At 38.8% G+C, this 13,876-nt stretch overlaps 2 protein-coding genes across 3 annotated transcripts; one reads left to right on the top strand and one right to left on the bottom strand.

Annotated features, from left to right (window-relative positions):
- Window positions 1-5,847: 5,847 nt before the first annotated feature.
- On the bottom strand, window positions 5,848-6,740 carry si:dkey-51e6.1. Its single transcript, XM_061737121.1, has 3 exons — window positions 6,508-6,740; window positions 6,148-6,272; window positions 5,848-6,061 (listed from the first exon to the last, which is right to left on the bottom strand). Exons 1-3 carry the CDS (start codon window positions 6,719-6,721, stop codon window positions 5,969-5,971), a joined length of 432 nt encoding a protein of 143 aa, XP_061593105.1. The 5' UTR covers window positions 6,722-6,740; the 3' UTR covers window positions 5,848-5,968.
- A 2,800-nt stretch (window positions 6,741-9,540) lies between these two features.
- On the top strand, window positions 9,541-13,266 carry LOC133457784 (E-selectin-like). 2 transcript variants are annotated; one of them, XM_061737117.1, is made up of 13 exons: window positions 9,541-9,595; window positions 9,708-9,786; window positions 9,907-10,311; window positions 10,431-10,535; window positions 10,624-10,815; window positions 10,943-11,134; window positions 11,233-11,415; window positions 11,523-11,702; window positions 11,903-12,091; window positions 12,180-12,365; window positions 12,487-12,666; window positions 12,782-12,914; window positions 13,019-13,266. In XM_061737117.1, the coding sequence occupies exons 1-13, from the start codon at window positions 9,593-9,595 to the stop codon at window positions 13,077-13,079; spliced, it is 2,088 nt and encodes a 695-aa protein (XP_061593101.1). In that variant the 5' UTR covers window positions 9,541-9,592; the 3' UTR covers window positions 13,080-13,266. The 2 variants fall into 2 exon arrangements, with proteins under 2 accessions (XP_061593101.1, XP_061593102.1); XM_061737118.1 differs by lacking the exons at window positions 11,233-11,415; window positions 11,523-11,702.
- The last annotated feature ends 610 nt before the right edge of the window (window positions 13,267-13,876 follow it).

Here is a 13,876-nt window from a genome sequence, read left to right as displayed (position 1 = left end):
TATATTATTTCAGGCATAGTCAGATATTGCAGTCACCTAGTGATTAAAATATGTTTATACATAGTTGCATATGTAGGTCATAGATACCCTTTTCCACGACAACCTTTACAAACTATTACAGTTGATAGCTGGGATTAATAGATGTCCAGCTGCACACAGTTTGATTAGATTAGATTAGATCTTTATTTGTCATTGTTATATAACAACAAAATTAAAAGAACCATCATTCAGTGCTAAAAAATAAATAGGTAAATATTATAGTATATAAAACATTTACACACTACATAAAATAAAACAAATAACTGATTAAAACCAATAAATAATTAAAAAAATAGCCTAAACATGCACACAATCCCTCATATCAGATACAGTTTGTTTTTGAGTAGATTGAGTTTTGTTACAGTTGTAGGATAAAAACCGTCACTGAATCGGGTTGTTTTTATTGCTCTGTGCCGTCTACTTGAGGGCAACAGTGCAAACAGAGTTAGCGTCCTTTGTGATCTGTTTTTCCTTTTTAATGCAGTGGTCGTTGTGTAAGTCCTCCAGTGAGGGGGGAGGGCATGATTTTTTGGGCTGTATTCACAACGCTTTGTAGATCCTTCCTTTGAGCCACTGTGCTACCGGTATACCACACACAGATGCAGTCCATCAGTATGCTCTCTATGGAGCACTTGTAGAAAGACACCGGCAGTTTTCCTTGATATTGCACTTCCTGAGGACCCTCAGGAAGTACAGTCTTTGCTGGGCCTTTTATGTCAGCCCAAAGGTGTTAAGGTTCCACGTGAGGACCTGCTCAATATGGACCCCAAGGAAACGGAAATCAACTACCCTCTCCACATGGATGGTTAGTTGTGTAAGGTCCATTTTTTTCTTCCTGTAGTCTGTTATGAGCTCTTTTGTCTTTGAGGTGTTGAGGAACAGATTGTCCTCCCTGCACCACACTGACAGCCACTCCAACTCACCCCTGTAGGCGGACTCGTCGTCTCCTGAGATGAGCCCCACCACTGTGCGTAAATGTAGCTCAAACATTTGAAAACTCCTAAGATGATGGAAAAATTGGAGGTGTTGAAGACAGGAGGCACTGAAAAGAACAATGTTTGCTAAATGGAAGAAGATGAGGTAAAGCAAGCAAGATGAGCTGAAGACAAGAAGTTTACCTGAAAAGTAGAAGATCAGCTAAAAATGAAAATAAGAGCTGAAGTAGGGAAGATAAGCTGAAGAGAAGAATAACTTTAAGGCAAGAAGATTACTTGAAAAGAAGAAGATGAGCTGAAGAGAGGAAGATCGACTAAAGAAAAGAACTCTGTGTTAAAGAAGGGAGGACAATTTGAAAAATTGAGACAAAACTCTAGCAGAATGATCCCATTTAGCGGGTGGCTGAAAGTCATAAAAGGAAAGTATAGATAGCTGAAGTAGTCCTGACATTAAATAAAATTGTTGGACTGTATAAAGAAAGTGAAAACCCTTTTTTTTAATTGATAAAGAACTTAAAATTCATCCAAATAAGGATTAGGAGTAAGAAGAGTTGGAAGGAGAGGAAAGGAGGGAAGGAGAAGAGGAATTGTAATGGAACTAAAAGGAGTAAGGATGGTAGTTCTGTCTGAGGTGGTTCTGGTTGTGTTTGGTGTGGGTTTTGGTTTTCTTTGAGGTGGTTCTGTGTTAGAAGAAGTTGAAAAATCTTTTGCTAAAGAACTTTAAATTCATCTAAATAATTAATTGTGTTTCATTCTCTCCGTCTGTTCTCTCTTTTCCTGCTCTACCTGGCTGGCCTCCGGCAGGAGGTTCCCCCCTCATGATCCAGGTCCTGCTGAAGGTTTCTTCCTTCCTAAAGGGAAGTTTTTCTTGCCACTGTTTGGCTTAAGGTTTTTCTCCCACTAGGGGAGTTTTTACCTGCTATTTTTATGTATTAATTGCTCAGGGGTCATGTTCTGGGTCTCGCCCAAAGACAACGTCTGTTCGAATAGACGCTATATTAATAAATTGAATTGAAATTGAATTGAATTCATGGTAAATAAATAAATAAATGACTCAATCATAGAGGAGATGATGCTGTCTTTCTTTGCATTATGAAAGAGTCACGTCCTATTAACGAGGTGCGTGTGTGTAGGCGTGCATGCTCATGAGAGTCGCGTGGACGAGAGAGTTACGGTGTGTAGGTGTGACGCACTGGAAATTATCGACATGCATACAAAATTACCAAAAAGTTGTTAAATTCTCACACTTTAAAAAAAAATCAAGTTGTACGTGTGCCTATCAGAGGAGAGGAGCTGTGCTTAGCACCAGGGACGAGCAGCGATAGTTGAACCCCGCTCAAAAAACAACAGGCCATGACAATCTTATAAAAGGAAGATTTTCGTCATGTCCTCCGCTATGATATTGGTATTATTTATTCACCATGAATGTAATGAACGTGACACTCGTCATCTGATTAGCCTCCTGCCAGCGGAAGCTTGTGTCTGTGTCACTGCTGGAATGATTTGGCGATTTTGAGCTGTCAATCAAACGGTCACTGTACAGACACGGAAAGAGATATTAATACTATTCTCGTTGTTTTTTGTGGCTAATGTCTTTTCTGAACGCTATGATGTAATTTTTATGGTGACATTGGTTTTAATTCCGGAGTTACAATGAGTTACCAAACTTTATATTTACCGAAGATAGCATCTGTGTTCGGGTCGCCATTCTGGCATTTTTCCACTGATACCTGATTGGCTCACAAGTTTCTTTGGGGGAGATTACCACACCATGAAAATGTAAATTGCAAAATTTAACAGCATTATTAACTGAAATAAGGAAACAAAACATTTTATCTAGAGCCAGTGTTTGTGTTTTTACATTTAAGCGGCCCATTTTGGTCAAAGAAAATTCTGGGGTCTGAGATCTATCAATCAACATACTAACTGAATGCACCCCCAGCACCGTGAGCAGGGACCACTTCTCATTTTGAATTGGAAACCCAGTTGTTTGGATTTTTACTCTGTTCAGGAGGGATTTATAACATATTTCTATGATGTAACAAACTCAGAATACATAATTACTTCAACTCGGATTAGGCATCAGAATACTGTATATCTTATGATGAAGATATTTCCAGAAATTAAATAATGTGCTGTTTCAGAAAGATACAATATAGACGTTGACATGAGACAGCCTAATTGTGATTTGGCCGTGGACAAATGAGCTGTTGAGTGCCAACAAAAACATCTCCTAAAGCCTTGACTGTAAATTGCGTTTTTTCCGAGAAGCGGGTTGAGTCTTACATGCAGTCTATTTGCGGTGGAATTCAACCCCCCACTCTGAGCCTGCTGTTTGGAGATAATGGAAAAGTTATCATTTCACAGGAAATGGGGCCTGGTTAGGAATGGAAACTGGAAGGAAGATGCCTTTTGTTATTCCCTTTTTTAAAGGTCATGGGGTGGCTGGAAGAATTCAGCGTCGGTGTTTATGCTAAGTCTGTTGAAAAGAGTGAAGCCGAACCGAGCAAGTGTTGATGCCGATGCGTCATCAAAAGCTAATAGCCTACTATTCCAGGCCCTTTTCCTTTTTTTATAACTCAGTACCAGCAACAACAGACCAGAAGCCTTTAAGCCAGTTTTCTAATCGTTGTTTGAAGCTTTATTTTATTTTATCTTTTTTACATATACAGTGTATGAGGGGGATAGAGGTGTGTGTGTGTATATGGGGGTGGGGGGCGCAGACACACACAACGGAAACGGGAACAGACAGCAACCATTCCAGATCTCCAAATCTAAATCAGTATAGGCTACTACGATTATCTGTCCCCGGAATTGTGGGGTGAGCATGTAGGTGAGTGAGCAGGTGTGTATGTCCGTGTAATTGTGTGTGCAAAGTGAGAACAAGGCTTTACTTAAAGTGCACTAAAAGTGGAGGAGGGAGGGCACAACCACGCCACCCAAGAGACTGAACCCAGGCCCCCAGCAGCCCCATGGAGGACCAGCAGAGGGACAGGAGGAAACCCCCCACTTCCAGGCCCTTTTCCTTTAAAGTTTGCTCTTGATTTTTAGAGGAAGTATGAGTCACAGGGATGAAAAGAAAAGAAAGTGCTATGTGGATTGCTAAAACATAACACGTCAACTGTCAAAGTCATGTGGGAAAACCCTGAGGAAAAGGATGTGGACTGTTGTAAGGCGCCATTTACATCAGATGGATAATTGGTTTGTTGTATGGCTTTATTATTTATATATATATATATATATATATATATATATATATATATATATATATATATATATATATATATATATATATATATACATACATACTGTATATATATATATATATATATATATATATTGTATTGTATAATTTTTTTTCCGTTTCATGAGATTTTCATTTTACAGACAAGCTGATTCAGTCAACCACTTTTCTCCGGAGTGGAAACTGAATCATCTCAACGTCTTTGAGATGGATTGCTTTGAAACACTGCAGAATAAATGACTGCACTACAAAGGACTGAGACTTATTAATTACTGAGGGAAATGTTTACCTGGTACCAATTTTCCATCAGAAAGTTTCAAATATTGTAAACTCTTGAGAGCTCTAAAATTTGCCACGATGAGATTGGCATTTGGGGCTTGAACAAGTGTAACAGGTACAGCCCATTTAACAAGAATAGCCTTACATACAGTATCTCATGATTCATCTCATAACTTCTGTTAGCAGTCACATCATCAATAAACACCAGTGAGCCCATTGTTTATGCAGTTTTTCATGTCATAACACTGCCTCCATCATATTTGACACTTGATGTGATGTTTTGGACTATGAGCTGTTCATTTTATTCTCCATCATTTTATCTTCCCATCATTCTGCTGCTGTTTATCCTGGTTTCATCTGACCAAATAATCTAATTTCAAGAATGTCTTTTTTTACTGTTTTTTGATAAAGTTGAATCTATTTCTCCTTCTTGTGAATGTTACCGGTGGTTTAAACATTGTTTTGAAAGGCATTTCTTTAATGTAGATTGTGTCAATAATACCTCCTCCAGAGTATTCTTGACTGTGTTGATGTCTGTTGGGTTTTCCTTCACCAAGGAAAGGATTCATGTTCCAGGTCTTTCAATGTTGGTAAGCTCTCTAGTGCTTTCTTTCTTTTTAAGAATGTGTTGAAATGTTCATTTTGACCACACCTTAGCAATTTTTCCTCCTCCTTGTTTTTTTTCTTTTCTTTTTCAGTGTAATGATGGCTTCTTCCATGTGCAAAAAGATTTTATTGGACTTCCTAATGATTATTCCAGTCAAAAAACTGCCAACAGCTAATTTTGGAACTTTGGAATATTCTATAATCTTAAACTCATAGCAAGTACATTGATTGTGAGGTGTTTCATTATGCCACAAAAGCTTGAGATATACATTTGAAAAAGATACATGTTTTTAATGTATTTATGAAAGTGCAAATATAAAAAGATGAGAGCTTATAATGAATTTAACAGAGTTGAGTGTAATATGAAGAATTACGATGTGTTTTTTTCTTTACCTCACTTTCGTTTCTTCTTCTTTGTTACTTATTGTTGAACCACTAAATTTGGAGATACACGGATACTGTTTTCCGTTTAAACAAACTTTCCCTCAGTGCAACAGGATATGTATTCAAGCTTGCACACCCCTTCCTTTATGGACTTTACGCTTGGCAAGATGCTACACATTCAGGGAAAGCCTGGCCAAAATATTAGCTTTTTTTTAAACTCTTACCTGAGATAATGCCACAAGTTTCTTTTTCCATTTGAAAGTCGAAATCTGACCCTCAAAACCTGAATGGCCTTAAGCTTTATGCCATGTACTTATTATGGCCACATTAGAGAAATGAGTGAGAGTGAGAGTAGCCAAATAATTGCAGAGGTGTTTTATTTTAAACACAGAATAACACAGGGGGTTAAAGCATGGTTTGCTTTCAAGACTGGGTTGATGAATGAAAGTAAACTTGTGTAATGAGATGAAGGTTTCCAAACTTATTTTTTGTCATCAGACCAGGTGACTTCATAGTCAGTGAAAACAACCTTGAGCTTCTCTACAGACACAGAATGGTCTGCTTTGCCAAAGGCCTGGAAATGAGAAAGTGTTTACATCAGTGCATCAAATATCACAGACAAATCCACTTTTCAATGTTTGTCTGTTAAAAGGAACTTACAGTTGATTCTCCAAACACCCTAATTTTCTTCTCCTTGCTGTTGTGGTCTATCTTCCCTCCTCCAAGACATTTACTCTCCATCCCCAAGGCCTCCAGAGCTGGACTGACCTTCTCAAATATATGATCTGGAAATTATTGAGATCATGCAAACTGGTTTACTCGAGTCCACATAGCAACAGTATTAAGTAATTTAGAAAGAGCAAATCACGTTGGTTTAATATTTTGGTTGCTACATTTTTTTAAATCTCTGTATATGCAGAATTTGTGCATTAAAGCTACAACCAATCAGATGATCTGCATTTTATCTCGAGCTGAATTGACGCACTTGCTCCTCTTGTGTAGCTGTAGCTACGAACTTACTGTGGTATTCTGCACTTTTTGTCCCTCGCACTATGTCTTTTTGCATATCGCCGTCTTTTACTTTCACTCTGACCAGTATGTATTTAAAGGTTCCTTCGGGATCAATCTCCACGTTGGGGATTTTAGCCAGAGCGTCTGCCATTGCGGCTGCAGCTGTGCGGAAACTAACAGAGACTACCGGGGTGATTAGAGGTCTGCAGACGACTGAGAACATGATTCTGACTGCGATCTGGCTTTATTTGGACCACGACTTCTGCTTCCTGTCTTAAAGACACACAGCACCATGTGTCAGTTTATCATGTAATGTGACTGGCGTAATCCAATGCTGGTGACTCCTAGCGGCGGCAGGAGGGAAATATGTTTCAATTTTGGAGCCTTTGTACTTCTAGACATCTGCTATTTTACCTGTTTTTGGACTTTATTCTAGTAACATCAGTTAAACGGCTGCCAAATGCCAACTCAATACTTTATATCAACTTTACATTATTATTATTATTATTATTATTATTATTATTATTATTATTATTATTATTATTATTGAATGAATGGATACTTTATTACAGACTCAAAAGGTTCCATATAAGACACATAAAAAATACATAAAAATTACAGGTCACACATTAAAATAAATGCAAACATCTGTTCCAATGTTTCCATAGTCCAGATGTGTACCTTGTATCACTCCGTTTGATGTTAGTGAGTGCAGTTATTAGACAATTTTCTGAATCATGGAGTCGACACATACATTTAAACATAAAATTCCTCAGCAGAGCACGGAAGGTGGGGACATTACAATTAACAAATAAAGTGCTTGCACTTTATTTCTTGGAAGCTTAAGGAGGATCCTGAACGCATCATTATATGCTACCTGCAACTTCTTTAGCTTGGCGGTGGTATAATAAGAATTATTATTATTATTATTATTATTATTATTATTATTAACTGTTTCAAAGTAATAATAGCTCCTGGCCTATTCCTTCCCTTCCAACTTTTTTAGCTTAACATGGCTGTAATTCCTAAATGATAAATGTCATGTTTTTGTGAAAGCTCTCAAGTTAAACATGACAATCTACACTTTGATGGCCTCTTAGTTGTTTAATTTTGAATCCATAGCGGTAGTGTATGAAGGCAAAATAAAAAAATTTCTGTCGTTTTACAAATACTTATTTTATTTAGCATCAGTGCGTGACATCAGTCTTATTTTCCAGGTATTTTTATGACCACATTGGAAGATAATCCATACACCTATCTGCCAAGACATTTTTTTTCAAATTCAGAATTGTTTTTGGACTGTGTTTGTATTTGATTTTCATGTTCTGGAGTTGGTTATTTCTCATAGGGTGCATCACGGGGTAACAGCTCCAGACCGAAGTGTTCAGGGACAATGTTTCTGGTTCCATAACACTTCCAGGGTAGTTGTTTAAACATACTCACTTCTTAAAGTGTAATCCATCATGCACCCTCTGGATTTGAGCCAGAGGAAGTTAAGGTTTGTGAGACTCGGTCAAGAGGCAAAAAAAAGTCCAGCAACAATTAGGACGCCGGGTGAATTTTAAGGTAATTTCTCTGGTTTTAATTATCATAACCAAAAAAAACTCAATCAAAATTCTATATTCATTCAATTATTCCTACAAGTGACAATATTAATAATTTGGGAGTTACATAGACACTATCAGTTAAAAGTGATGATAGTTGTTTTCTCTGGCCCACAATTAAATGCTTGATCATTAGATTGTTCCATGTTTTTCCTATGAAAGCAAAAACGGAGATATCCCAAAGGGTTTGTCCTTTGCGAGTTAATCAGAGAGTTTATATTGTTTACCGGGGGGGAAGGTGTAGGTTATGAGGTGTCAAGGACCAGTTGCCGGTGCCAGCGCCTCTGGCCAGAGCGGAAGGATGTCTCAAAAAGCAGCCAGCAGGCGCCTTCATTACTGGACTACACAACAGCTTTCCTGTCCCCAGACACCTATTAAAACGTTTGCATTACATTTATTTTTATTTCCTGTCTGGATGACCAACTCCTCATATACAGTAGTATGCATCAGTTCATTATTTGAATTGTGAAAAGCCTGTTCTACTCTGCGCATTGTCTGTTGGCACACTTTGTACCTAAAAACAGTGGCTTTAATGAATCATCATACAGGGGCAGGAAGCATGGACTAAAGCTGGTGCAGGATGGTTAAAAAGAACTTAAAAAGGGGATTTATTTCCGTGCTGCCAAAGATATTATTTTGATTAGTTAAAAATAGTAATTTTGTGGGACTCTGACAGTCTGAAATATCTCTGAAACACGGTCTTATCAGCTCACAGAAGTTCAAAAGTTCCAAAATAATATCTTCTTTTTCTTTTGTGCTGCAATGGTGCCATTGTGACTTGTTAAGGAAAATATAAAGTTTGATATCAACACTGATTTCTCTTTGTAGTGCAGGTTGTATCAGTTCATTAACTTGTTTTAAGCCAATCAGGTCAATTAATGAAATAAAAACTTCAACGATGTGACAGATTTCAAATACCATTTATTTAAAAAGAAGTGAATTCTTATCATGTGATTGTAGAAAAAGATGTCTAGCAGGGATCGAATTATTGGTTTGAGACAAGACAATTAAGAGCGACACTGCAACACTTTATTAAAGTTAAAGTTATTAAGTAGTGAAAAAACATTTTCAAGAAGATATGATGATGAGACATCTCTGAAGCATTTAGTGAAATCTTTGAAAATCAACAAACTCTCAGCTTAATAGTGAAAGTAAGAGTCCACTCATACAGTACAAAATATAACTCACGATACAGGGACTAATGAAATATTATCAGACATTCCACATTTAAAAAAAGGAAGAATGAAAAAAAAGTGTGAAAAACGGTGAAAGCTTCCAAGGTCCTCGTTAGGAAGTGACAGAAGTGGGGAAAGTGTAGAGGTGGGGAATTCCACTGAAATACGGACAGTGAGAAACTTCCAGGAAACCAGAGGCAGGCCAGAGGAGTGTATAAAACCAGGCGACTCCGGGCAAGAAACTCATTCAATCCTGACAGACAACAGGTGCAGACATTAAACAATTCTTTTCAGCTCTTCACACATTCACTTAAAATGGTGAGTACGGAGATTTTAAATGCAACCTTGTTCCACTTTAGCTATGATTAGTGATGGATAGTGTGTGGCAATGAGTTGAATAATAATGCACCTTTTTGTATAATTTCTACAGGAGTTCAGCTTTGGATTCATTCAGACTAGTGGACATAAGTGCTCCGCGTCATGGATCCGTTTGCTCTTTTTTTGTTCAAGTATGTAAATCTAATGCAATGTCCACTTTGGCATGTTCCACATTCAGCCTTTAGAACTCAATATAATGTTTCAATGTATCTTCACCGACCCTCCGTCTAATTTCTGTCCTCCATCCTCAGTGCTGTCCACGTGGACCAGTGTACAGGGCTGGTCTTACTTCCACTCAAGCACATTTATGACCTGGGAAGAGGCTAGAACCTGGTGCAGGGACCACTATACAGACATGGTGGCAATCCAGAACCAGGAGGAGATTGAGCATCTGAAGAGCTGGCTGAACTTCACAACTGGCTACTACTGGATTGGGATCCGCAAGCTCAATGATACCTGGACCTGGGTTGGGACCAACAAAGCACTGACACCAGAGGCAACCAACTGGGCAAAGGGTGAGCCAAACAATGGCAAGGCTAGGGGAAGCAGTGGAAACTCTGAAGATTGTGTGGAGATGTACATCAAAAGAGACAAGGAGGAGGGAAAGTGGAATGATGAATCTTGCCTGAAAAAGAAGACTGCTCTCTGTTACTCAGGTAAGCACTTTTAGCTGTCTAAGTTTTGCTGTTCTTGTTCAAAACTCTTTTTAATAATGATTGCAAATAAGATGATTCGATTTCCTCAAAGTTTACAAATGCATTTCATCTTATTAAAGCTGCCTGCAAGAGTGATTCATGTCAGTATGGGGAGTGTGTTGAGACCATCAACAGCCACGAATGCGCTTGTAATCCAGGTTTTTATGGAGACAAGTGTGACCAAGGTAAGAAAACACTGTAATCTTCTCATGAGTTCATCATCTTTGACAATCAAAGAATTTGCAATCTAATTTTGCTTTGTCTTCTTTGAAGTTGTTACGTGTAACAAAGATGAGGTGAGAGCCCCAGATAACGGAAAAGTAACTTGCACCCACAAATACGGAGACTTTGCCTTCGACTCCTCGTGCCAGTATTCCTGCAAGGAAGGATTCCAGCTGAGTATGGCTGGACCTCAGCGGTGCACTGCTACGGGCTCTTGGTCAGAGCAGCCTCCTACATGTCAATGTACGTAGAAGTGTATTAGAAAGCTGGAATAACTTAGTAAATGATTAGATGTTATACTCATTAATGTTTAGTTCAGTTTTTTTCAATGGATCTGGCCTTATTTATGTTCTGTTCCCGTCATCTACAGTGGTTCAGTGTCCCACTCTGACTCGTCCGTCAAGAGGATCAATGAAATGCAACGATCCTCTGGGATCCTCCAGCTATAGATCCACCTGTGCCTTTGCCTGTAATGAAGGATACGTGCTGGACGGTTCCCCATCTAACACTCTGCAATGTGAATCCTCAGGAAGCTGGAATGCCTCACAGCCGTCTTGTGTTGGTATGAACACACAGTTTATAATTCAACATTGCAGGATTTTAAACTCTTAGTGAGTGTTTATGATAAATCACCTCTCTTATTTTTCACCCATTTTATAGCCGTCCAGTGCCCTGCTATCCAAGCTCTGGAGAATGGGATTGTCAGACGTGAAGCAGATGAGAGTTTCAGCTATGGAAAGACCTGCACCTTCAGCTGTGCCCCTGGTTACAAGCTGGTGGGACCGAACGGGGTCACATGCACCTCAACAGCCGAGTGGAGTGAGCAGATGCCTCACTGTGAGGGTAAGGGAGCACTTTAAGTATGATAACAGTCCATGGAATAAAGAAAATGCTTGCTTTGTGAGAAGTTCTCTAAATATAAATTTTTAAAATGCATATCCCTGTTACAGCCGTCACTTGCCAGATTCCAAAAGGAAAAGCTCATCTAACCCACCAGTGCAGCAATTCAGAACTGCGACCAAACTCCAGCTGCAGCTTTAGCTGCGACCACGGCTTTAAACTGCAGGGTGCGCACACCACGAGGTGTTCTGAGGATGGACAGTGGAGTGAAGACATACCTGCCTGCAAAGGTATGGAATCCAATTTATACATCATCCTAATACTGTAACAGGGGGGCTTGTGCACCTTTGTGCTCTGTCTTAATCACTTGTTTCTTTATCTCTTATATTAATAAATGGCATAGTTTCACAGCCTTCTAAAATACTGAAGTAATTTAGTATGTCTTATACAGAAAACATTTATATAAAAATCATTTGTCTCTGTTTTGCAGCCGTCCAGTGCCCTGCTATCCAAGATCTGGGGAATGGGATTGTCAGCTGTGAGGGTGATGCAGATGAGAGGTTCAGCTATGGAAAGACCTGCAGCTTCAGCTGTGCCCCTGGTTACAAGCTGGTGGGACCGAACAGGGTCTCATGCACCTCAGCAGCCGAGTGGAGCGAAAAGACTCCTCATTGTGAAGGTGAAGGAAGAAGTTGATTACAACCAAGCTCATTTCTATGCAGCAAAGAAAGCAGTTCACTTACTGTGTATTTGTTTTCCTGTACTAGCCATCACTTGCAAGACTCCAGAAGGAGGAGCTCATCTCTTCACTGACTGCAGCGAACCTTTGAGCAAACTGTTGATTAACTCCACCTGCAGTTTCACATGTGAGCCAGGCTTTGAACTCCAGGGAGTGCAAACCGTTAAGTGTTCAGACGACGGACGTTGGAGTGAAGACATACCTAGCTGCAAAGGCATGAAAAAAACATTTTTATTATAACTTTTCTGTTGCAGTGCTCTATTTTCATGCTAAAAAGCTATGATGCAGTGGTTTTATAAACACTCTAATCTGTGATGTGTCTCTCCATCCAACAGCTGTTAGATGTCTGGTGCTAGAGGATCCCGAAAGCGGTTCTGTCAACTGCTCAAACGCTGAGCCGCTCTTCAACACACAGTGCACGTTCACATGTGGTGAAGATTCCATATTAAAAGGAGACAAGATACGGACCTGTGATCATCATGGGAATTGGACTGGAGACCAACCCACCTGTGAAGGTGAGAACAATGAAATACAATCAATGTGATAAGACATGTTAAGAAAATAATCTGGTCTCTAAACCACAGCTTTAAGCCAAAAGTTTTAATTAGTCCCAACATGTTTTTTCCACAGCTGTTTCACCATCGGCTACAGTCGTTGCCAGCAGTGTGGCAGCAGGAGGCGCTGCTGTGACATCAGGTCTGGCTCTGGCTCTGTGGCTCCTGAAACGACTTAGGAAGAAAGCGTCCAAATTTGAGCTGGACAGGTGAGATAGGAATTCATTTCCTTTAAGTAAAATATTACACTTTTTCAAATATGGAGAACTGCAATGCTAATCTTGTTTGTTTTTTTCTGTTTGTTTGTTTACAGCAACTCTAACATAGACACACCTACTGCGGTCTACAAAAGCAGCATTGACAGCCTCATATAGACACACAATGGTATATGTACTGTATTACCTCCCAGTGGGAGTTTTCTCTTGGACATATTGCTCCATAACTTTTTCGAAATGCTGGAAATGGTTGTCTTCATGTTATTTTAATTATTACATAGTGTTATGGGTGGATATTTATGTACTATTTATTTTTTTAGAGTGCTTGTGATTTTTGTTTCACATAGAGACGTTTCTATGCATCTGTGCATGTTTTGACATGTTATATGCATAATACACAAATAAAAATGTTGAATAAAACTGCAAACTGTCATTTAATTATTGTTGGTGTTACAGTACAATAAAGAATGATACATGTCCTCACAAAGGATGATGAGGACTGCAGAGGTTATCTGTTTCAGAGATAATCACTATCATTAGTTTTAGTGAAGTCAGTGTCTCATAGGTGTGTTGCACCTCCTTGGGAAAAAATAGGACACCAGGTTAGAGATTACAGCAGGGCATTGTTTCTCTAACTGCTTAAAATGTGATGTCCACTGGGTTATAGCAGGAACCAGATATGCAGTGTCATAAAACAAAAATTAAGAGGAAAGGGAAATACACACACATGAAATACACAGTGGTGGACAGGTTGAAGAAAATTAATCAGTGTAACAGAAAATTGAAGAGAAAAAAAATCAAATATTATTATAAAGATTTGAAGCAAGATAGATAGATAGATAGATAGATAGATACTTTATTGATTCCATGGGAAATTCAAAGCATCCAGTAATAGTCACACATGACATTAGTTACAACATAAAGGTGCAAAAGTTAAATAAAACAAGGTGCAAAAA

The sequence above is a fragment of the Cololabis saira genome, chromosome 13, assembly GCF_033807715.1.
Source record: "Cololabis saira isolate AMF1-May2022 chromosome 13, fColSai1.1, whole genome shotgun sequence".
Classification (NCBI taxonomy): Eukaryota; Metazoa; Chordata; class Actinopteri; order Beloniformes; family Belonidae; genus Cololabis; species Cololabis saira.
The sequence above is the reverse complement of the archived record's forward strand: the minus strand, read 5'-3'. Positions and strand labels throughout refer to the sequence as shown.

Excerpts from the sequence above, each read along its gene's own strand:
- si:dkey-51e6.1 (XM_061737121.1), bottom strand. The coding sequence starts at position 6,721 with ATGTTCTCAGTCGTCTGCAGACCTCTAATCACCCCGGTAGTCTCTGTT. Across the intron at positions 6,273-6,507 it reads AAAAAGTGCAGAATACCACA|ATCATATATTTGAGAAGGTC; the intron begins GTAAGTTCGTAG and ends AATAATTTCCAG. Across the intron at positions 6,062-6,147 it reads GGGTGTTTGGAGAATCAACT|GCCTTTGGCAAAGCAGACCA; the intron begins GTAAGTTCCTTT and ends TCTCATTTCCAG.
- LOC133457784 (XM_061737117.1), top strand. Across the intron at positions 10,536-10,623 it reads TGGAGACAAGTGTGACCAAG|TTGTTACGTGTAACAAAGAT; the intron begins GTAAGAAAACAC and ends TCTTCTTTGAAG. Across the intron at positions 12,915-13,018 it reads TCCAAATTTGAGCTGGACAG|CAACTCTAACATAGACACAC; the intron begins GTGAGATAGGAA and ends GTTTGTTTACAG.